Source organism: Vicugna pacos, chromosome 10 (assembly GCF_048564905.1).
Source record: "Vicugna pacos chromosome 10, VicPac4, whole genome shotgun sequence".
NCBI classification, from domain to species: domain Eukaryota; kingdom Metazoa; phylum Chordata; class Mammalia; order Artiodactyla; family Camelidae; genus Vicugna; species Vicugna pacos.
In genome coordinates, this window is record NC_132996.1 from 3205647 (window position 1) to 3231626 (window position 25980).

Sequence of the window (25980 nt, forward strand, 5' to 3'; positions counted from 1 at the left end):
GGAGCAGGACCTTGTGGCCCCTCCACCAATCCATGCCTCTCGTTTATTGTCTCCCAGGCCTCCCTCACCCTTAGAAGAGCAAGCTCAAAGAGGACAAGCCTGCAGGGGCAATGGCAACTACTCTAACCACCTATCTCAAGGATTAACTGAGATTATTTCTTCAATTCCCTTTCAAAGTTTCATGGCTGAACAGAATCTTTGGAGTTTTTTTTTTTTTTTTTTTTTTTTGGAAGGGAGATACTGGGTCCACCAAATTGCAGGCATTTTGGTTAAAAGCAATTTTCCTTTTGGTCATCAAGGCTGTTGCCCCCCAGGACCATACCCCTGCCCCTCCCTCGACTAGAAACTGATTATTTTTATCTAGGCCTCAGGAAGCAGCTGTAGAGAAAAAATAAGAACTGGCTAGAACCAACAGAGTCCAAGATGGTGGCCGACTTGACTTCCAATGGACCCTGAGCCTCATTATGTACTCCTTGTAATATATTAGCGTGCTGAATGACACCCCCACTAGCACCACATCACCGCCACCACCAGAAAAGCCCATATAAGAACCAAAAAACTTGAACAACGATTGACTAGCTCCATCACACCCAGAAGGAGAACATGAGGGCAGAAGCCTCCCATAAAAAGTGGCCTGACCCGGGCCAGAGCCGTCTCTACCAGCCGCCGTGGCTGATGGCTCCACTCCAGTGCCTCTTCCTTGCTCGACCGCTTGTCTTTCATTCTTCCCCCTCAAGCACTTTCCTTTTTTTTCCTCTTTTAAGAAATAAAAGCAGTTTCACTCTGTCCCTCTGCCTCAGCGGTGAATCCTTTCCAGCCGGCAGGCAAGGACCCACACTTTGGTGGGCCTCTTAATTTAGAGGGCCTCCCTACTGGCTAACAGTCTTACCTAAGTTGCTCCTACTGGTGTTAATACTAGAATATATCACATAGTCTTTCAGCTATTTGCTGCTCAACAGGGCTCGGGTACTTTTTAAACTACTGGCTTGAGCACTGGCATTAACTATTTAAGATATACCTAATATATTGAATGCAGTTAATATGAGAGCAATACTTTTATTGTTCTGAGCAACAAAACAAGCAAAAAAATGGTGTTTCGTTTCAATTTCAGGTTATGCAGAAGAACAAGAAGTCACTGCAGAACCACCAATAATTCTTTCCCTGAATGAGATTACGATGACATATTTCATAGGAATTCAAAGTACACAGCAGATCTGCCTGACATAAGTAAGGGTGTCCAATTCTAACACATACAGCCCACTAAATATATTGTGACTTTTTTCTTTTTTGCTTATGCAGTCCATACAGCTGGCATCCTAAAACTCAGGAATAAATTAATCAGAAATAAATAATGTGTCTCAAATAAATCCAGTACTTTTCACTAAAAGAGTCAGTGAGTGAGAAAGGCAAAGTTAGGTTCTATTTGACTCTGACAAAAGGCATTATCTGCTGAAAGTTCAGTGATTAGGTTTCTGGATTCGGTGACCACTGCAATATCATGATCTACATAAATAGAGTATGTTGGTATTAAAATTAAATTTCTATGTTTTATGTTCCTCTTATGTATATTCCTAATCCAGTGACTACTATGGTTCACTGCTCAGAAGACAAGTGTCTCACAAAAATATATCCTTCTGAAATGATTTCCTTTCATTAAAAACCCCAACAATCCAATTTTAAGATGCCAAGATTTGAAACATATTTGTGACAAAGCAAAAACTGTGTTTCTGAAAGATGCTATTTTCTGCTAACTCATGATCTGAATTCTCATTCTTTCTGCATATTTCTTCTCTTTCCTGAAATTTCCTTCATCTTGATCCCCACGTGTCTCAGTTATCTGATCCTAAAGCTCTCCTAAAACCCACTTGAGTCACATAAAATCTCACCTCCTTGGAGAGCAACAATAACAAAGACTACTTCTGGAAAGAATCTAGAAGCTGGTGCCTCCATCATCCATGTGATTTCTTCTAATGTCTCAGATTTTGGATGTTTTTATAAATTCTTTCACCTGTTTCTCACCTTGTATTCCTTCCCTATGCAGGGACCAGTTTGAAATTCAGTACCAAAGGCAGGGAATACTGATGATTTTCATGGACAGCAAAGTAAAATGTGAGAGTATCACTGAAAGCCATTAAAAGCAACATAAGAGGCCTGGGAAGAGGTTCTATAAGGATGGATAAATACCGCTCAAGACAGTATTACCTCCTTTTCCTCTTATTTTTCGAACCACAGTTTTCATACGGTACCTTAAATACCATGTTAAATATATTACTTCACACCAGAAGTCTAACTTGACTATACATCAAATTATATATCATTTAAATTATATCAGCTGCTTCTTTTAATCCAAATTTTCTTAATAATGATATATTTTCTAATAGAAACACTTTGGATTTTAGTTTTAATATTTTTGTAACCCCATTATCCATTGTGGTTTGTCAGTTACTATCCAGATTTTACGTAGAGTGAAATTAACAGCTGATAACGGTTTCCTAAAGCCTATGTGAGAATCTAATCCTTAATAGAAAACTGGCACTGATATTAATAATGACAGAAAACATAAAAACACTAGTGTTTAACTGATATGACTTATGTGAAGGTTTTTATTTTTTCCTGCTATATTTGTAAGTGGATGTTCAAAAAAAAACTATTATGCACGGGTGGCAAGCTGGTTCCTAATACTGTTGGGTTAAAAATATAAATGTATAAAGAAAAGGGAATTAAAAATAGGTGGGGGAGGGGTTTCCTTCAAATAAATGGAACCCATTCTTTTGAAAGAAAACTCCCCTCTTACCTTGGTCCTGGAGCTGGTTAGTTCTCCTCTGTCCTCCTCCTAGGGGAGAAATACCCAAAGTTAAACAATAATAGAACATGGTCTTGTATTAAAGTCAAGTTCAGTTCTGGCTGATCCCTTCCTCAGGTCTCACAAGACACTACCAACTGTCTGATATACTGGGGCGATCATTGAATTGAACTTAAAATCCACTGAAGGATTAAGCCAAAGGGGAAAGAACAACAGCTGTGTAAGGGAGACAGAATTATCTGCTCTTCAGTCAGTGTATCTTATTAGCACTCCTGAGTCAGTCTGTTTCATTAGCACTCCCATAAACTGAAGGCTGACTTAGAGCAGAGTAACTTATGGAAGGGCGTTGCTCAGCTGGAGTGAATCATGAAGGTTGTTCCATGGGGGCACCTAGCGTTCCCTAGATGGAAAGAGGCATGCTGTGATGTGCTCAACCCATTCCCCTCATGGTCTTCATATCTTTTGAGGGTAAAATCATACTGCTACAAGCAACATCATGTTTAGGGCAGTACTAAATCTGATATGAACAAGAATTACTATAAAAATGAAAAAAAATCTAAGAGGTCATTAGATGGGAGCGTTAGGAAAAAGTCTGGGAGATGAATATTATCAGAAACCATGTGCTTAATTTTTCAAAACAGGAAATCACAGGTAGGATAAAGATGGGATTTTTTTCCTCCCCTTTAATGTTGCTCTGTTTAAGTAGGATTTTTGGTGTCTTTGGAGAGAAACAAGGCAGCATGGTGAAAAGAGCATGGATTTGGAATTAGGCAATAATGGGTTTCTATTCCAGTTCTGTCTTGTCTCAGCTCTTTGACTTGAATTCCAGCAGCGTCATCTGCCCAGACTAAGACAGCAGAGCCAAAGTCAAGGGGTCGTAGGGGAAAACCTATTCGTATACATGTGCTTGCTATGTAGTACTTATTATATTTTATTTCTTTTTCACTTGTATGGTCTCTGATTTGATCTTTTCTTACTTGAATTCCTTTGTTTCTTTTTGAGACCACTGTCTAATTCACTGAGCTTAGGGTCAATTCCTAGACACCCTTTGGCATAATTTCAAAGATCATGACTGGCTCCCACAAAAAAAGGTCAAATACCAGACAACTGATTGAATTCTGTGAGACGTGGAGGAAAGTGGAGACCAAGAATGAGCCTGAACCCATACAAGATCATGTGCTATTGTTATTTAACTTTGGGTAACTTATTAAAATTCTTAATCAAGTAAAATGACATCAAGTGAGAAAATGGATGAACTTTGGAACCTTAGGTTATTACAATATATTCCAGAGCGATGTCAGAATGAAGGATGTTGTGGTCATTACTCAAATGGCTATTATGAAAATGTGCAGGGAAAAAACACTGTATGGCAGATTCTGTATTATATATCCATCACTATTACCATGTATTTAGCATTAGATTCATCCTACGAACTTTAACCACCTTGAAGTTACATGATATAAATATGGCACAATGTAACTCCTACTACAAATATATATATATATATATATATATTTTTTTTTTTCTCGTGTTCTTCCTTGGAAACTTCAACTTCATTTCTTTAATGAATATTTGAAGAATGGCTATTTTGAGAAACTAGACTTCAATCCACTACACTATACATTCTAAGGGATGTATGCAGAAATAGTGACCTTATTTTTTCTGAAACAGATACATTCAGAAATTGTAAAGCTGTGCTATAAAGAGAAAAATAGGGTAAACTATATGTTATGAAACGCCTCCTTCATCCATGGAACTCACTTATATGACAGAGGTTTGACTTAAATATCTTTATATTCTGAAATGATCTGAGAATGTATGTATAAAAATAACTGTAGGTGTACCGCTTGGATTGGTTACAACTACAGTGGCTGGGCAGCCTTCATGCTTCAGGGCATAAACTGCTATTTGTGATGAAGGGAAAAATGAAAAATAAATTAAGTGATACTAAAGTTGTTGGCATTATCATAGCATCCTTAAAAATCAACCCTCCCAAATATTAACATATTGAAACACCATGGGATACCATATTACATGGATCAACTTTTTAACTGTATCTAGATACGGAAATACATCTTTTATTCTTGAAAAAAAGGAAGTTCTTCTACATGCATGTGCTTTGCTTTTGCCATTTTATTCATATAATCCAGTGAATTTTGCCAGATTTGTACTTGCTGAAAATTGGATGTCAGTATATAATTTTAAATGTCTGTGTATATTAGCACACAAGAACAGTGTCTACCTCTAGCTCTGTGGTTCTTTCAGAGAAGTGCTTTCCTTCAATAGCTTTCCACTTCTCAATGGAGACAGACTGTGGGAAGAGCAGCTATTCACTGAATTAGTGATTTATTTAATTTCGAAACTGGACGAGCTTCTGTTGAGGTTCTGGGAATGAATTTTCCCCTAGTCTTGTTAAGTGTCTGCAAGTTCAGAGAGGTGTAAGAGAATTCTTTGGTTATTTTGCTGAGACAGCCCAGGACATGGCTCAGAGTCTCAGAGTGAGAAGGGAATCTAGTTGTTGCTGTCACGGTGCACTCTCCTAAGAGATGCGACAGTACTTCTATTTGAACCACTCTGATGTTGGGAATCATAGCCATTCCTCCTCTCCATTTTTGGACCAGTTTTAATTGTTGTAAAAGCCTTTGTGCTTATCTGAGACCTACTTCTGTGTAATTTATTCAATTTAGCAAGATTTATTTAATTTTTAATGTGAATTAAACATCTTCGTTTCTTGAGCTCTATATGGGTATTTTCAATATGCCTTGAAATGATCAATGCTGCTGAAAGTGCAGTGTGGAAGAATCACAGAACCTGTTCAGTAAGTTTTCAAAGTAAACTGTATTTATATTAAAAAATTAAAAAAAATTCTTTTCCCATAAGAGCACTGGAGAGAGTCAGAAGATCCCAGTTCCAATCTCAATGGTGTGGGACCGTGGGCAAGTCACTTAACATCTCTAACTTACAGTGTCTTCCCCTATAACAAAATGACATCATAAGAGTGTTAAAAGGAGCAAGTAAAAAAAATGTACATATGTGGAAGCGATTTGAGAGCTACCATGCTCTACTGTTACTAGCACTGTTTCACTTAAGAAATACATTGCTCAGTAATTTTTAGAGCTCAGTATATACTGAGCCAAATTAAAAATTATGCCTTAAAAGTAAACAAATTAAAAAGAACATTAATAATAAATTGGCCAATTCTTTGCCTTATATGATATTATCATTACTGTATCATTTCATAGAAAGAAATTCTCTTTCTTTTTTTGTCTATGTCCTCCACTTTCACTCTGGGAGACTATCTGAGGTTCGTTTCTCTTGGATCCTATTTACTTCTATTTACCTCTAAGTAGCCTCACATATAAGCCAAGGGTTAGGGTCTTGATTTAGGGTTCTGGATACTTGGTTTCACTTGAAATGTTCTATTTCCGATGCTTAAAAAAAAAATTTTGTCAGCTAAAGGCATTAGCAACGTAGAGCAGCCATGTTTGCAGATAATACTTTTTTTTGTGGTTCTAGTTGCAAATGCCTGAAAAGACAGGAGGCTAGGGCCTGGGGATCTGAAGGTGTCGCCTGCCAGTTATTAATAGGATTCTGCCCTGTTACTGTATCAGAAAGGATGCTCAGAAGCTGCGTATCTGTCAGCTCCAAATACAACTAGGCTTCTATAATAATAGGGACTTTATGGGTAGTTCTTGACAGTTTTTATACAATCTTCTGTGTAGTAAAGCAATAATGGAGGGGGTTCACATACGCTTAAATTTTCTTTGGAAGTTAGTTGTTTGTGTCCCATTTGTTTGATTGACTCCAATTGAATTTTTATTGTTGGCTAACTCTCAAATAGCTAAAAATTAGAGAAACAGACTGAATTTGAACATTTCTGCAAAAAATTAGTTGTTCATCAATTTCTTCATTGAGTATCCTAGGAAAAAAGTTAAAAACATAAAATCTAGGTTATTTCAATATGCTATGATGAGTGTGTGTGGTCAGTGGTATTTAAAGTGATAGATTTATTCTACATGTTGATAATGTACACTTTGAAATGCAGAATTAATGCTAAGAATATATTTCTGCGTTTAATTTTTTTCATTGTTGAGTTGTAGGATAGTAAGGAAGCATATTGAAATGGCTTTACAAAGTTTTTGAAAGAGTGGGTGAGTCCTAATAATGATTTTTAGGTTTTCAAAAAACTGGGAATCTGTCCATTTAAAATAAACTACTTTTAATCATGAAAAATATATTTCTGGTATTAAGGAGGATAAACAATGTATTCATAGTATTTCTAACTTCTTTTAGTATGATTATCATTTATAAAATGTTCTCATAACAATACAATGCCTATTTCTGAGAAGGCTTGAGGCCAGGCTAGGGATTTCGCAGAATCTAACAGTGAATTTCTATTCAGGTATTGCCAGGTGCATATGATACTATGTTTGTGGCAAAAATATCTCAAATGTATGCCATTTAATTCTGAAAACAATAGTTATAGGACTGATTCTTGGGGAGAAACAAACATTAAAATAACAAACATTAAAACAAATGAGCTACAGTTTCGTATTCCTAGTTAAATTAAAACAGAATATAATTTTAAACCAGGTTCTTTATTATGTTCCAGTTCATTCCAAATGACTGCCAAACTATTTTATCTTCTTTTTCTTAAATATGAATAATAAATCAGCCCCATCTTGGCTGACATTATCTTTAGAGACAAAAGGAAGCTAACGACATCTAAAGTTGTGTGAGTGGCTTCCCATATGCTATTATGAAACAAATGGGTATATTTTCCTTTTTATGCAAAGCCATTATTTACTTGTGAAGTACTAAGTAGATGTCTATAATTAGTATAAAACTACATTAAGTCACTGCTGTATAGAATTCTATATTTTGTATATTACATCTCCACAATAAGGTGAATTTTATGGTATTTTATTACAGGGATTTTTGAGTTTTATGGTGCATCTGATTACCACAATCCCTCCAAAGTCCTCTGTGTGTGTGTGTGTGTGTCTAAAATATTCTTTACATGTTTAATTATTCCAGGTGTAAATAGCCCCGCTTCCCTCTCCTTGGAAGTCTTTTCCCACCCTACCTCCATGCTCTTTGCGAAGAGGGCCCTGGGACACTAAGGGGTAGGAATCTACCACAGCATGATTATAATTCTTCTCCTCTTGCTTCCAGTGAACTGTTCAGAGTGGTATAAGAGTCATGATCTCTCTGATAGTGATGGTCCCTTCCTCTGCAGTAGCCCATGCCGAAGCCTTCCAGATTATAATTTTCCTGCTGTCTTTTCCTTTAGGAAGGTAAGTTTGGGGAATAGGATCCTACATTAATGATGCACAAAAAGCCAAAACAGCAACAAAAATATGCCTATCACTTCACCTTGCTAATGTTCTGAGAATAAATTAACAGCTGCTTCTAAACCAAATACAGGCAACTTTACAGTTGTAAACTTCAAGGGCATTTACTATCAATAGAAGTATGGTCCTTATAGCTTGGGGTCCTAAAGGGAAGACAATTAACCTGACACATTTTCTTTAAAAACTGAGTATAGACAAGACCAAAGAGCAGCTCTGTAGCTATGGTCAGAAGCTACATTATGCATAGCAAGAACAGGACAACTTATTTTTTGGATAATTTTGAATATTGGTCCAGAGAATGCTGACCATGAGGAAATGGAGGCAAATTCAATAGAAAGAGAATAGCACTACATGGAACATTTTCTAGGATAGATCATGTACCTGGGCACAAAAGAAGCCTCCACAAATTTAAGAAGGTAGAAATTATTTCAAGCATCTTTTCAGACCATGATGTTATAAAAATAGAAATCAGCTAAAGAAAAACAAAGGAGAAAAAAAGGAAAGCATGGAGATAAAACAACATTCTACTAAAAAAATCAATGGGTCAACGATGAAATCAAAGAAGAAATTAAAAAATACTTTGAGACAAATGACAATGAAAACACAACCACACAAAATCTATGGGATGCAGCAAAAGCAGTCCTAAGAGGGAATTTCTTAGCAATACAGGTCTTCCTCAAATAAGAAGAAAAATCACAAATAAACAATCTAACCTACCAGCTAACAGAATTAGAAAAAGAAGAGCAAACAAAACCAAAAGTCAGCAAAAGGAAGGGAATAATAAAGATCAGGGAGGAAATAAACAGAGATTAAAAAAAAACCAGAAAAAATAAATCAAATCAAGAGCTGGTTTTTTTTGAAAGAGTAAACAAAATTGACAAACCTCTGGCCAGGCTCACCAAGAAGAGAAGAGACAGCATAAATAAACAAATTAAAAAAGGAAAATGGAAAAATTATAACCAATACTACACAAATACAAAATATCATACAAGAATACTATGAACAACTATTTGGAAGCAAATCAGTGAACCTAGAAGAAATGGACAAGTTTCTGGAAACATACAGTTCACCAAGACTGAATCAACAAGAAATTGACCAATTGAACAAACCAATCACTAGAAATGAAATAGAATTAGCAATTAAAAAACCTCCCTGCAAACAAACGTCCAGAACTGGATGGCTTCACTGGGAAATTCTATCAAACATACAAAGAAGAACTCATACCAGTCCTTCTCAAACTCATCCAAAAGATTGAAAAGGAAGGAATACTCCCAAACTCATTCTATGAAACCACAATCACCCTGATACCAAAACCAGACAAAGACACTACCAAAAAAGAAAATTATAGAAAGAAAATTATAGAAAAGAAAAATATCACTGATGAACATAGATGCAGAAATGCTCACAAAATATTAGCAAACAGAATCCAGCAGCATATAAAAAAAAATCATACACCATGATCAAATTGAGTTCATCTCAGGAACACAAGGATGGTTCAACATACACAAATCAATCAACATGAGACACCACAACCACAAAAGAAAGGTGAAAACCACATGATCATCTCAATAGATGCAGAAAAAGCATTTGATAAAATCCAACACCCGTTTAGGATAAAAACCCTTACCAAAGTGGGGATAGAGGGAACATATCTCAACATAATAAAAGCTGTTTATGACAAACCTACAGCCAGCATAGTACTCAATGTTGAAAAACTGAAAACCTTCCCACTAAAATCTGGGACAAGACAAAGTTGTCCACTCTCACCTCTTCGATTCAACATAGTCTTGGAAGTCCTGGCCACAGCAATCAGGCAAGAAAAAGAAATAAAATGGATCCAAGTTGGAAAAGAAGAGGTAAAATTGTCACTATAAGCAGACCACATGATACTTGATATAGAAAACCCTAAAAGAGCCACACAAAAACTACTAGAGCTAATAAAAGAATTTGGCAAGGTACCAGGATAGAAGATTAACGTACAAAAATCAGTTACACTTCTTTACACTAATGATGAATCAACAGTAAAAGAAAGTAAAGAAACAATCCTTTTTAAAATAGTATCCAAAGCAATAAAATACCTAGAAATAAATCTGACCAAGGAGGTGAAAGACTTATATATGGAGAACTATAAAACATTGATTAAGGAAATTAAGAAGACTTACTGAAATGGAAAGGTATCCCATGCTCCTGGATTGGAAGAATCAATATTTTTAAAATGGGCATACTGCCCAAGTCAATCTGCAGATTTAATGCAATCCCTATCAAATTACCCAGGACATTCTGCAGAGAACTAGAACAAATCATAATAAAATTTATATGGAATCACAAAAGACCTAGAATTGCCAAAGCATTACTGAAGAAAAAAAAAAGAAGCTGTAGTAATAACTTTTCTGGACTTCAGACAATACTATAGAACTACAGTAATCAAAACAGCATGGTATTGGTACAAAAACAAACATATGGATCAATGGAACAGATTAGAGAGCAAAGAAATGAACCCACAAAATTCTGGTCAATTAATCTTTGTCAAAGGAGGCAAGAACATACAATGGAGTAAAGACAGTCTCTTCAGCAAACTATGTTGGAAGAAATGGACAGCTGCATGTAAATCAATGAAGTTAAAATATTCCCTCACATCATGCACAAAAATAAACTCAAAATGGTTTAAAGACTTAAAACATAAGACAAGATACAGTAAACCTCCTAGAAGGAAACAGGCAAAACATGATCTCACATACATCTCAAAAATGTTCTCCTAGGGTACTGTACCCAAGCAACAGAAATAAAATCAAGAATAAACAAATGGGACCTAATTAAATTTACAAGGTTTTGCACAGCAAAGGAAACCATATGCCAAAGGAAACCATGTGCAAAACAAAATGACAACATATGGAATGGGAGAAAATATTTGCAAAAGATGAGACTGACAAGGGTTTGATTTTGAAAATATAAAAACAGCTCATATGACTTCATAAGAGAAAAACAAACAACCCAATCCAAAAATGGGCAGAAGACCTAAACAAGCAATTCTCCAAGGAAGACATACAAATGATCAAAAAGCACATAAAAAAATGTTCAATATCACTAATTATCAGAGAAATGCAAATCAAAACTACAATGAGGTATCACCTCACACCAGTCAGAATGGTCATCATTCAAAATTCTACAAATGATAAATGCTGGAGAGGGTGTGGAGAAAAGAGCACCCTCCTGCACAGTTTGGTGTAGCCGCTGTGGAAAACAGTATGGAGATTCATCAAAAAAGTGAAAATAGATTTATCATATGATCCAGCAATCCCACTCCTGGGCATATATCCAGAGGGATCCTTAATTCAAAAAGACACCTGCATCCCAATGTTCATAGCAGCACTATTTATAATAGCCAACACATGGAAGCAACCTAAATGTCCATTGATAGATGACTGGATAAAGAAGTTGTGGTGTATGTATACAATGGAATACCTCTCAGCCTAAAAAATAATAAAAATAATAAAATAATGCAGCAAAATGGATGGCTCTGGAGAGTGTCATTCTAAGTGAAGTAAACTAGAAAGAAAAATACAGTGTGAGATCACTCATTTGTGGAATCTAAAAAAAATTGACAAATGAACTTACATATAAAAGAGAAAAAGACTCACAGACATAGAAAACAAACTTATGGCTACCAAGGGGGAGGGAGGTGGGAAGGGATAAATTAGGAAATTTGAGATTTGCAGATACTGAGTCATATATATAAAATAGATAAGTTTCTACTGTATAGCACAGGGAACTACATTTGATATCTTATAGGAACCTATAATGTAAAAGAATAGGAAAAGGAATATATGTATGTTCATGTATGACTGAAGCATTGTGCTGTACACCAGAAACTCACACAACATTGTAAACTGACTGTACCTCAATAAAGCAAACAAAACAAAGCAAAACCCTAAAAATAAAGGAAAAGGAATAGCGCGGATGTTTGATACATTCATATCTATTTGGCTACTTCTGAGGGCGGGCAAGCTCTGTCCTCTGCACATGAACTCCATGCACGCACTATGTCTTTATCTTTGATCGGAGTATAACATCATGGTGACAGCCTGGAGATTTTTTAGTGCCCTTTCCTGTCAGGGGAGTAAAGTCTTCTAAAGTCTTCTTATGGCTGCACACCTTCTCAACTCACGCCTGCGGGCAGGGCTGGGGGAGGTTGAGAACCTCTCACATGAATAATTTCTCTGGTTTGTCCTTCTGCAGAGTCTTTAAATGTGATCAGCACACTCACGCCTTGTGCCGCACCAACATATTTTGCTCAACACAAAAGCAGAAGCAGCAGCCCTGGTTGCCCTGCTGTCTGCTGATCTTGGTGTTTCCCAGCTCTAGGACTCCTGGCTCTAGACATTCCCTTTCCATCTCTTCCCTTTTGACTCCAATCATTTTGTTTTGGAGATTTTTTCAGACCCTTTGCTTTGACTACCTGGACTTTCATCTTCTTACTAAGGTATTTCAGTTGTGCCTCTTTCTAGGTTTCAGCACTGCCAGTGTCCTCAGGCGGCATGTCTTCCCTGCAGCCCTGGCTTTTAGCTGCAGTTCTGGAGAACTCACACCTGGGCTTCGACCTAGCACCAGCGAAAGGGGGACCCCAAACACAGAACACCTGTTCACTTGCTTTGCTGTTCCTTCATGTTCCATTTTTAATCTGAGCCCTAGGCCTGCGATCGTTTCTGGAAACGAACCCTTACAGTGAGGGGGTCTGTGAAGATTAGTGACACAGTATGGGACCCGTCCAGCTACTGAACATATACCCAGAGGCAACACACTGAAATACACTGCTGATGTAGGGGTAAGTGCACCCACAGCACATGTATTACGTATCAGATTATGAACTCGGGCCTTAGATACAACTTTATATTTCTTAAACACACTTGGCATGTGTAGGTCAAGGTTTCTTGACTTGGTTGGCTATAGCTTCTACACTCACATTAGCTGTGTGTTGCAACTTAATTAACTGAAATTTTGTAAGATATAAATATTCTTTCCGGGGATTTTTCATCCTTATAGAATTTGTTTATGAGACAACTGTGTCAGGACTAAAGAACAGCAGTTTGGAATTCTGGCTTTTTGTAAAACTTGTCAAAATTGAGATCTGGTCTTAGATCTCTTGTTAAATCAGGTCGCGAAGCTTCAACTGTTAAACTTCTTTGGTAGCTGTTCTATCTTGATGAATTTAATTCTCTTTGAACTGGTATAAACTAAAATGGCTAAAAATTACCCATTTTTCTCAGGCAAGTTATTGAGAAGGAGTACACAGCTAAACACTGAATTTAGAAACTTCCCAGTGGTGCTACCTAGGGCAGCCACAAACCATCCTGAGAGTGAACAACTCGGAAAGTATCCAGTAAGTTGTCAGTTGGAACCCAGCAACCATCTGTTCAATAAATTAGCAAATGAATAAAGGCAAATCATATCAGATTTTTTTTTAAGTAGGGGAGAACGGACAATGTATAATGCCTGATGAATCTTAACAAATACCAAAAAATAGGCATTTTTTTCTTCTTCATGGGGAGGTATAATTTTAATCATCTTTTAATCATAAGTAAGAGCTAAATGAAAAATTAAAAAAAAGCTTATCTGTAGCATCTTTCAATATGGCACCAAGAAAAATGAAGGATACCCATAAATGAAAACAAATCTCTTTCCATAATAGTTAAAGAAAAATATTTGTGTACTAATCTACTAAAACTCATTTCCAGAAAACAAGTTAAAAGTATATTTGCTTGAGGCCAAGTGCTGTTAATGTAAGTGCTGAGCTTTAAACTTCTGTCCATTTACCAGTGTCTATATTAAGTACTAACCTTTGACTTGTCACTAACACCAAAAATAGTCTACAACTTTATTCTCACACACAACATCCAGCAAACTCCTTCTTTCTAAACCTTCCGAGTATTCCTGAGCGGATGACTAAATATATCTCACAAATTTTACATACAAAGTGATCCCTTAGCTATAATATATAATCCCACATGAATTTAAATTTAATACACCTGCCCTAACTAATTCACCAAAGTGGAAGAAACATAATTTGGCCTACAGAGAACACCTCCCCTGATATAGATTTAGACTTGAGCCAAGTGTCCTCTGAGGCCAGTGATTGTGTTTAAACACTGATAGAAAAGTCCAAGGAGGCTGTGCTACCTGAATCCCCATCCCTAGTGCTTCCTCCCCCTGCCACATGTTGCTGTGGGGCGCTGAGCCTGCTGTAAGCCGAGCATGATGTGTCTAGTTTCAGAGCATCAGCTCCTGCTGCCACGGGGTCCTGTTACTGGGCATCAGCTTGTCCAACTGGGCCTCACTGTTTGTTCCAGATTTCAACCACTGATCAAATTCTTTTGGAATTGCTTTCCCTTGAAAGTTTGTTTCCTTCTAAATTTTCCCTGCAACTGAGCATTTGTCTTGCTTTAGGCATAGTTCCACAAACATTTTTAGAGAAGGCAAAATTTGAATGGTGATTATCATTATTGAATAATGAGAGTAGAGGAGATGGATTTTTGAACTTGGCTTCAAACATGAGGGCCAAGTATACAAATCCTTACACAGGCCAGGAGAATTCTGAAGGTATGAGCCTCTGCTTTGTTCCCTGGAGGTACTTACAGATACTAGCCATCACGAATATCTTTAAAAGGGGTATTTCTCATCTAACAACAATTTAATAGTCAGTAAATCTGTATTACCTAAATTATGATGTGCTCTGAACGATATTTATGTTTCATTTATTGCATGGTAAAATTGAGAGTATAGTAACTAGTGTAATATAGATAATGCAGTAAAGAAAGCATTATTTTGATAGTAAAGTATATGTTATAATATAAATACTATACTATACTATATAATGAATACTATATAATAAATCCTGTGTAATACTATATAATACTACAGTATGACTATGGTAATATATAATAATTACTATATAATAAATCCTGTATAATACTATAGCATGACTATAGTAATATATAATAATTATGATATAATAGATATGATATAATACTATATATAGTACTATATAATACTATAGAATGACTATAGTAATATATAATAATTACTATATACTAGATACTATAGTGTAAGGACATGTACTATTCTATAAATATGCAACTCTGTAACTATACCATTGTAGTAAAATTCTTTAGTACAGTTGATATCATTGCTGGTATAGTCAAAATAAACACATTTCTCCTCTCATCTAAACTTTGCATTCCATTGCTGTGCTATCTAAAGTGTCTATTTTAAACCACCTTAAAAAATTTCTCAGCCAGTGCAGGCTTTTACAAGTGCTTTGGATTGCCAAGGGTCCTGGAGAAGGGATGAGCAGGAAGCTCATGACCCTGATAACGGTATAAACAGCTCTGTACAGGTGGAAAGGGGATTCAGGAGCAGTATCAAAGTAGGGAGATGGTTCAGAGATAATATAAAAGATGTTACCTTTTTATCTCACAGGAATACCTGGAAGTTTTCTTTAGAAGGTAACTTAGAAAAATGAATAACCATGCCAGTAAGATTTAAGTTCTTTCACTCACTGATATTTACAGTTTGTAAGTACATTTAGCTATAATTGCCTTCCTGTTTAATGTTAGAACTAATAGATTCTAAGTTTAACAATCTCAATGTACCTGGCATCATTCTATCACTTACAAACTGGAGGATCGATGTCAAATGACAGTAAACCAATGACTTCTGAGCATGCTTATTGGCCTCTGTACCTGTTAGTGCTAGCCAGATGGTTTTTAACATCTCACTGTGTGCCTAGCAAACTCTAGTCTGAAATAAAGTCTCTTTGAACAACAGAGTCCTGCATGTGCCATAAAGACGGGTACCAGTCATCACCGCTGTCGTATGTCTGACATCAGTCACAGGTACGCTTTCCCTGTGCTGATCCTGACTGCGTGCGTTTTAGTCTCCATTAAAGACCCAAGCCCTAACTTTCCATCTTGATTATAGAACATACACTTCCTCTTTTCTGTGACAGTTCATTCTGGAGCATTTTGACCAAACAGCAAGATCTGGAAATTTAAAACTCCCTAGATCAACAAAAGATTGCTAGTTATTTGCATTCCTGTTTATATTTATCTAGAAGGAAGATTGCTTTCCTTTCCTTAAAGTCTCATGTTGCCCAATGAATCAAAATGGCAGCAGTTTGTAAGAAAGCCATAAATAAAGACAATGAAAAAGAGCAGTCTCACTGTATGCAGAACTGTGAACCTCAAACCCTGGTTCAAAAAGATAGATCTTACAGGAAAACAGACAATCTCCACAGAACAAATAAAGCAAGAAGCTTTCAAAGATACTTTTGATAGAGGTATGCCCTCTGGATCTTGCTCTGATGACTGCAATTATTTTGAATTTCATCATTTGTACAGAAGGTGCCTGTTTGCCCATCTCTGTATTAGTTTGCCTCTTTTGAAACAGAAGGTTACTAGTTGAATAAGAATTAGAATTTGAGCTTAAGAGCCTCCTGCTTAGTTGGGCTGGGGGTGGGGGAGTGAGGAGATGGGGGTAAGGTGAATGCTGGTTAGCCTTCAGTGTCTCCGAGACAGGACAAAGTGACTGTGGTTTTGGCATGCAGGGGCCAGCTTGCTCAGGAAATTGTGGCTTGCATAAAACAAAGCACATAAACAAACTCTTCACCCAGGAAGCTGGGTTTAACAATTGCCTCATTAACAAGATCCAGGAAAGGACAGGAAAAGAGGGGGAAGCCAATAGCTGATAATTATACAGTTCTGGACAGATGAAGCCCTTCAGCGTCCCCCTGAACAATCCCTGTAGTGTGGATTTGACAAAGTGGCACATTTAAGAGGGAACGTTCTTGCCATCAATGGGAGCCAGGCGCGCCCGTATCTGAGGGCCAAATTCAGTCCCTGGAACTTGACTTTATCAGTAGACACAAGACAGAGGACAAGGCAAGCTACCTCCACAGAGAATTAATTAAGAGCAAATGCTGCATCCTGTGAATGTAATCAATGGTCTGAACACTGATCTACAAATCAGCCATTGCTTTCTCCCCTCCTATTTCTTTTAAATTATTTACACTAAGGTGCTCTTATAACTACCATTTCTTACAGCTACTATTTCTTTGCCAATGGCCTCAATGAAATCACATATTTCTCATATTGCATCATATAAAATATAAAGAGCTCTAAAGACCAAATACCCTGATGCTACTTTAAGTTTCTGAATGGCTGAAATCTTTTCGGGCAGAATTTTATCCCGGATAATTTATCTGTTTGGCTTTCTCCGTGCACATTTCTCCAGTTTCATATGGGAAGTGTGTTCAAATAAACCTGACGTCATAATTGCCAACATCCATACCCCAATTTTTGTCCTTACTGGCTTATTTTCTGTCTTCTTTAAAAATTGTCCCCTTTGAACCATGAAACCCCTCTCTAAGTATTATAGTGTTGTTTGCAAACACAAAATGCTGGTTTAACACAACCTGTTCAGCGCTGGATTTGCTCCTTACACCTGCCTCAGCTCTTGCCCAACCCAACACACATGCTCCAAGTACACTGCACTTCCCTTTTTGAAAACAATCATATACTTTTTATATTGTCTTCACTCTTATTAGGCAATAGGACAGTTCTCATTACCTTCGTTTTGTCAGAGGCTTACCAGAAACATCATTTTTCCAAGACCAGGTTCTTGGTTAAGTCCTTTAGCAAAGATGCTGATTTCTTCTTGAATCTGCGTTTTGTGTGAATCTCTCCTAAGCAGCACTGAGACCAGAGTAATTTGTCAGTTGTCACTTTGGACCCCGGCTTTTCAACAGTAGTCTTTATTACTTAAGGAAAATAGGAAATTCTGCCTCCTGGACATAAATATGTGAATTCTCTATGTCCAGGACCAAGTTTGTGCAAAGGGCAGATTTTACCAACATTTCCTTGAGAATTAAAGTCTCACTTTGAACACATGTGGACTGTTAACCACATGGGTGATGCTTTGCTCATGCGTCACATTTTTAGGAGCCTACATGTGAACGATTCTGGATTCTTTTCTTACTGGTCTGGTTTTACAGATCTTACTTACACCACACTCCCTTTGCAACCAGTGAGAGTGTGACTTGAGTAAGCCCCATAAAATCAGAGCCCAGTGTCCCCTCTGATGAGAATTGCATTTATAAATAGATGTGATTTACAAAGTTAGCATCAATACATCAGGATTATCTAAAAGTTAATGATTCCGTAATAAATGAAACATTGAAATGGAAAAAAAAAGCATTTGGAAGAAATTGATCATTTTTCTTACTCAGAAACTAGCAGGTAGGCATAATTTTCTGAAAAAAAAAAAGATAAAATGTAGACTTATTACTGACAAAATGAGAGTGTGCATTTTAGTGGCCAAAAAAAGTTGATGAGATATAGAAGCGTATGCTACCCATGTTTTAGGCCTACCGGAAGCAGCTAGTGTTCAACCAGTTTGGTTTTTATATGGCCTTAAAAGATATAGGTCAATTATAATTAAGTATCCTAAAAATTAAAAAAAAATTACCTGATTGTTGACCAAAAAAAAAAAAAAACCATGAAATGGAGAAAAAGAAAAACAAACAAACATACCATGTTCACACACAAAACAAAACAGTTCTCTCAGGGACATCAGGGAGGGTGGAATACTATAACAACACGCGTTCTATTGTTATATTATTCCACCCACCTTAATGAAGAGCCCTTGGGGGTGGCTACTCCGTAGCCCTTGGAATCCAGGTTTCCTCCCACTTTCATCGTGTCACAGGGCTTCCGCTGCTCAATGTACTCATTCATGGTGGACTCCAGCAGGAAGGCGAACTTGCCCTTGGACTTCCGGACACGGGCCACCCCCTCAGCTGTAGTCCTAGTGAACACTGACGGTTCTGCTGATCGCATGTAGGTCCACATCTTTTCGTACACTGCTATTTTTGATCTCTGGAGGAAATTAAAACAAAATTAAATACAGGAAAGAAGGGAACAAGATGTTAATATTGGCTGAACTGAGAGAAGGCTCAAGAGCCTTTTTACATTACCCTCTAATTCCAATCTGACATAGGAACATTATTCTTTTTCAGTGAGAAAGCTGCCTCTTACAACTGTTTAAGAAAATCCCTGATATCAAAGACATTCAAAAGTGGTACTTGAAAAAGCTGGTACCTTTTGTCATCCTAACTTCCCTGCTCTATTGTTTAAAGAAGACTATATTATTATTATAAAATGTGAACTGCCATAAAGAGAGTGGTACTGAATTATAGCAAATAAGGAGACCTGTTATATTGTTTTATTTTCATATTTTTTCACACCTCAAAGTTTTAACGAAAACCATTCTAAAAAAGATACGCACAAAACTTGCAGTCCCTGCCAAGCTGGTAGTTGGTCACCAAACGGGAAGGAGAAATCTGTCGTGGTTTACAAACCAAGTATCCATTAAGCAAGAATCAAACTCTAGGTCCACCAAAACACTTCAATAATTTTCCTAACAAAATCTCCATATATATATATATATATAAAGTTAACACACACACACATATATATATATATATATATATATTAAAGTTTAACATATATTAAACTTTAAAGAGAATTGATTCCGGTTTTCCTAATTTATATTTTGGACAGTTCGTTTTTCTAATCTCCTGACTTCAGCCAAGAAATTCACTTTTGTCTATCTGGGCTCTATCTGTATTACTTCCCCTGCTTAATTTAGCTGATTCCTTTTGCAGGTATCTGTAGTCATATTAGATTTTTTTCATCCACATGTTTTTCACATGAAAATATCTCCAAATGAACTCGTGCCCCAAAGGATATATTTAATAGAACAGAAAAGCCGGAGTCCTGTTTGGTGTTTGGTAATGCAGTCATGCATGTAGGCTTTCATCTGGTGCAACTGCTTTTGTTCAATAGCGTGTGTGGCAATTTTGCATCAGAATCCAAATAAAAAGTGATGGAGACTTCATTCAAACTTTAATCCATACATGAGGCCAGATCCTGAGTAGTATGCGTATCTGTTTATGCTGCCCTTGCTTTACTGACCAGAAGACAGACTCCAACAAGAAGCCGATCTTCAATGATCAGCAAAGTACTTGAATAGCAAACTTAAGAATATGTGTTTTTGGGCAAAAGCAAAGTACTCAGGTGGACAAAGAAACTGATAAAAGTGGTCTTCAAGATTTTGGCTTCATAAGATGGAAATTTAGTAATAAATAAAGCTATATAGTAAGCTCACAAAATAAGAGATTGCATACTTGAACACCAAAAAAAGAAAAGGCCCAGATATTTTATGTTATGTATATTTAAATGGTGATAAATATCAGAAGGGAAATAGATACCCAGTAGTGTCGTATGCATTGTTTTTATGTTATTAACACTTAAAAATATCTCATAAAATAGAGATTCTGATATGTCTGTGTATGTGTGTTCAGGTAATGACAGTTTACTTCCGGCTATAGAAGTCCCCATGTTAGGAAATTTTATGCCAGCTCTAATTCAATTGCAAAATTCCATGTGGTTCGGACAGAAGAGTAGCTAGATTCAGAACCCGCAACCGTGACATCCACTCGGGGAGCCATATCGCCCAGCCTCAGTCATTCCATCTCTAATGATGAAGTTCTCCTCCAGAGAATGAACGCTTCCACTTTACCATGAGTTTCAATCTCTGAAAATTATAAACTCTCTGGATCACTTGATACTAACTGTCCTTAAACATTTATTCTGATGATTTCAATTTAGAAAAGTGTTGGTAAACAGCATCTTTTAGGTATATAATCATTTTTTAAAATATATTGATGACTTGAGAGTTTCACGCAAAAAGGTACAGAGTCCTATATGTATTACTTGCTTCACTATGTAGACTAAACTCCAAACAGAAGAAATAAAATCTGAGTGTATTTTAATTGAAATATTTTTGAAAAATTCAAAGAATATGAGGATCATGCTAGTTATTTGGCAATTTTCCAGTTACTATTCTGTATCTTATTAGAGGAGCAGGAAACAGCTAAAGAAAACTAACACAACAAAATGGAAAAAGAGTATTTTTAGGGCCTAGTAATTATGAAGCTAATTTAACTATATAGAATACAACATAATATTAAGGGAAATGAATCCTTTTTAAAGGAATAAAATACCCTTAAGCCACTGATATTTTATAGAAGTCTATTTGCATAATATTAATGTGAGGGAAATTACTACTGCATTTGTTTAAATATATTGAATTACATATTCTTTAAGTGCAAAAGAAGTTAAATGAATTCCTTTAAAATCCAGAAGAAAGAGAAATCCATAGTGTTGTTATACTTAACTTAGCAGGTCGTAAATATAATAGAAATTATAGAATACAGACTTGCAGTGGAAGATAGAGGAATGGTGAAAGCAACTCTGGAAAAAAAAACATTTACACGATGTGTCACTTCGTTAATGTTTAGAGATTCCGATTCTGATTTAAACGGGTATGGCTTATATAAAGTCATAATCATATGGCAAAAGGGGTAGGATGGGGGAAATTCAAAAGGTAAAGGACTGGAAATAATGTCCCAGTACCTTATTTCTGACTGTAAGAGGATGCTTGCTAAGCAATGAGGGCAAGATAATCTTCATAAATTTGGTGAAGTCAGGGTAACATGAGGACATTTCTGCAGACCCAGCAAGCTCATAAACACAGTGATAATGGGACTTTTAACATCCTCAACTGTGACATGGGCTTAAAGATCAGGTTTGAGGAGTGCACATGCTCAAGGTAATAAGCAAAGATAATACGTCATTATTTTTTAAAATTATAAAATTAATCTCAGATTTACTTGTTTCATCTTCACTGTGAAACTCAATGCATGGGGAACTATCTTGTTTAAAGCACTGTTTTAGGACTGAAAATAATTCTTGGAGTTTTAAAAATATGCTGTCCTTTTAATTTCTCAAAATTAAGTACTCTGCCATTTCTGCTTTGAGTAAAAAATACGTAAAACTGTCATGCCTTCTAGTTGATATTTACATCGTTATGAAGTGAATTACTTCCTGCTTTCAGCAGCTTACACAGCAAGACTGATGCAGTAAGAGCTCATCAATGCACTGTTTGATAACAGTGCAAGTCCTGAGATAGCAATCCACCTCACTTATGCCTCCATGATTGCACTGATGGCCAAAACAGGCACGGGCGAAAATCCGCACCGAAATGAAAATCAGTGTCTTCAAGTCACGTGTGTAATAATGTAAAACTACCGATACAAAAGCCTGTCTTTAAGTGACAAGCACAAAATTCCTTTTTGGGGGGAGGAAGAAATTAGGTTTAATACTTTTATTTATTTATTTTGTAACAGATGTAATGGGGATTGAGCCCAGGACGTCATGCATGCTAAGGATGCAGCTCTACCACTGAGCTATACACTTCCTTTAAATACCTCTATGTTTATGCTTAACAAGGTGCATAGAACATAAAACATTTCAAGTTCTATAATGGGTCACAGTCAAGGCAACAGTTGAATTTAGATGTAATTTCCCTCCATGGCCTAATTCTTTTTGCAGAAGAATTGCAGCATCTTTTGAAGTGCTGAGTATAGGTAACCGCCTGAAGCAGTTTAGGGAAGTTGGCAGATGTGCCATTATTGGGTTCTGATGAGAAAACATTTCTGGCAAGGACAAAAATACCCTTCACATTCTGTTTCCTCAACCCATTAGACAAATGGTTTATTTAAACCAGATCAGCACGTATGGGAGAGAAGGGAGAACACAGGGTAGGAAATGAATGAGATTTTTATCAGAGATCCTGAATGTATGCATTCTTGGAAGTGTGTTTCTGGGGAAAATGTTTTTCTTGTCCTATTAGGGTTCAAATTATTCTGTAACAATAAATACCTGTACTTACAAAAACCTTCCAATTTTAAAACAAATTGAGTGGGAGAGAAAGGAAATGGCATGGTGACGGCACAGCTCATGTGGAAAGCTCCCTAAATTGAAGAGGCAGCTTCCCTTAATGTGAGGGAAATTTCTGTATTTCTTATCAATATATTCTCTTATCTACTAGTTTCTAGAGCTTGAGCAATTTTTAAAAACTCTATAAAGATTAGAAATAACAAGTTCAATGTAATTGACGCCACCGAGCATTACAGTGAGCTATTTTTGAAACGTTTTCAAGGAATCAATATGACATTACTTTCTCCCTTTTTCACTCAAGGTAGAACGATGAACCTGCAAATATTTGTTTTACTTCCATGAAGATCAGTCATCATTTTTCAGTCAAATGGAAGTGAGAGCACAAATCTGTATTCTATTTGGATGCATATACATAACTGTTTTTAGGCAAAAATCACTACATTTTACCAGCTGTCCTTTGGATGGAAACTTACAGATGTCCAGCAAGGTACTGAAATTATGCTAAAATGTGTTAAAGCAGTACACTGCTATTATTAAGTTTTAGAGACTGGAATGTATGCAGTAAGTTAAAAAAATTGCCTAAATAAGTTTCTCCATTGAATACTGCTAATAAAATCTGGTGTCATGAGTATTATTTTGTTTTAGAAAAATCTACAAATACTTTATAATTAATTTACAAATTTTATATCTATTAGCAATTCTCCCAATTGTTGATAAAGACGATTTTATTAGAAGAAAATGTCTATGAGTCACACTTGTGGGTGCAGGAGAGCCTCTGGCAAGGAAAGCCTGGAAAGGCGATGCACAGCTGTCCACGGTGGGGAGGGAGGCAGCCGGGCCCACGGTGACACGTAGGGGAGAGCCAGAGGAAGCCTGGGACATGCCTGCAGAGGGTACCCCACGCTGACCCCAAAGAAAGGCCAGACACAAAGCCCTGCTTGCTGCAAAAGGGACATGTGAGGAGCCAGTTCTCAAGGGCTGACAGCTCTGCCTGCCACGTGTACTCCCCACAATAGGAGAGAGTCACCTTCTACTTGCGCTTTCTGTCCTGTTTTTTTATTGTTGTTTTTTTTTTTTGTGTTTTTAGACAATGCCCAGTGATGGATTTGACAGAATTTTTGAGGTATCTGTTCCAGATTTAGTGTTACATAAACATCTGCAGTATATAAGAATACCATAATTGAATCTTTTTTAAAAAAGAGAAATATCTTACTGAAATTCAGTTGCATGAAAGTTAAAGCTGGTTTATGGAGCAGCACATTTTGTTGTTTTTAATTTCCAAGCTGAGTGAGTTTTACAAAGTGTGTATCTTTGGACTTCAGTAAAACCAAAGTAAAAGAGATTCACTGATCAAAACTCCATCCTTACAGTGGTGCAAATAGCTAAAAAACCAACCCCCCCCAAATACCTGCCATCCTGATGGCAAGTTAAAGGAATCACATCCATATGTGAAACTCAATTATATCAGTTTGAACAATTTTATCTGCAAAAGCAGAGAAATCAGCACAGATGAAATATAAAGTCTTACAAAGGTGCTAGAACGTAATACTTTTTGCTCCCATTATCATGTGAGAAAGCAAACATATTGCCTTGAAATCCATTGTTATAGAATAGATTATAGAATAATAAACCTTAAGTTTTTGGGGATTCAAATACCTCAAGTTAAATGTATTCTCTAAAAAAAGAAAAAAAAAAGCTTTGCTTTCATTTTTATGCTCTAAGTCCCAAAGTATAAAATAAATCCAATCTTGCAAGATGAAGTATCTTCACAGCATTCTCAACAATGGGCTCTTTGGGATAATTATGTTATAAAGTTGCTGTATTTACCTTTTTTTTTGTTATTTTTCCTTAGGGAGGGCTCCTCTTGCAATGTGAATAAATCAATTAGCTTTTGCAAATTAAAGTGATTATAAAATCCAAGTAGGATTATAATTAGCATTAAACATAACAGTTACCACTGTGTTTGCAAAACCTGCTACAGCCAGAACCCATCATACACTTATTGGTAAATTGCCTGAATTTCAAAGTTATGAACATTTCATTGTTAGTTTCCCCTCAACTTACTCTGAAGAATTCTTTTGTTGACCCTGAATCCAATGTTCCATAGGCAATTTCTGTTTGTTTGGCCAAGTCTTCCGCACTTTCTATGGGCGAGACCATTCTCTCAACCGTCAGGAAAGCAGCGAGGTTAGCAGTATAAGATGATATAATGATGAGTGTAAAGAACCACCAAACACCTCCAACAATTCGACCTGAGAGGGACCTAAACACAGATAAGATAATGCACATTTTCCTTTCTATAATCAGCATAGAGAAAGGAAAGAAAAAACATCAATTCACCATGTATGTTCAAAAATAATTGCAAATATCATTTTTATTTTCTGACAGTCTACTCAAGAATTATTCTGATATTTCTGGAACACTTGATATCTTTCATGCTATATGGAATGTATAAATCCTGCTGGAAATAGAGAAAAGTTTTCCTTTTTATTGTTTAATTGGCAGAAACGTGGAACTTAAAGATTTTCCTTCAGGTCCAGAAAAGGAATACTTACTTAAATTCATTGAGTCCCCTCTTACATTTTGCATCTCTGAAATTAAGATGCAGCTCATGTTTGATGAGATAAAACACAGTATCATAGTTTAATTGGCAGCACTGTTTCTCTCTTGATGGTGTATAAAATCGCAATACATCTTAACAATGGGTGAGCTCTCAAATTTGCTACAAGCTGGTAGATGCTTTTCTGAGAAAACTTGTTTTTACCTTCAATCAGAGCCACGCCAGAATGGTTGGGACATATGCCCAAGCGGGGCTGGCACAGATGAAGATCCAGGATTGGTCTCAAAGTAACTATAGTTGAGCATTTTTGTTTGTTTGATATTTCATTTCTTATCTGAGTGGAAGATGAGCTATGTCTTAAGCATCTTTAGATACTGGTATGAAAATATTCTCTCTGCTACTGCTCAT

At 36.5% G+C, this 25980-nt stretch overlaps 1 protein-coding gene across 3 annotated transcripts in view; it reads right to left on the bottom strand.

Moving 5' to 3' along the window:
- Positions 1–25980, bottom strand: part of GRIA4 (glutamate ionotropic receptor AMPA type subunit 4) — a 439401-nt gene that overhangs the window by 36247 nt on the left and 377174 nt on the right. For all 3 annotated transcript variants that reach the window (XM_072970755.1, XM_072970756.1, XM_031675350.2), the window contains 2 exons: positions 25077–25275; positions 18838–19085 (listed from right to left, as the gene is read on the bottom strand). In XM_072970755.1, coding sequence (XP_072826856.1) covers positions 18838–19085; positions 25077–25275 — 447 coding nt within the window. The remainder of the gene's footprint in view (positions 1–18837; positions 19086–25076; positions 25276–25980) is intronic.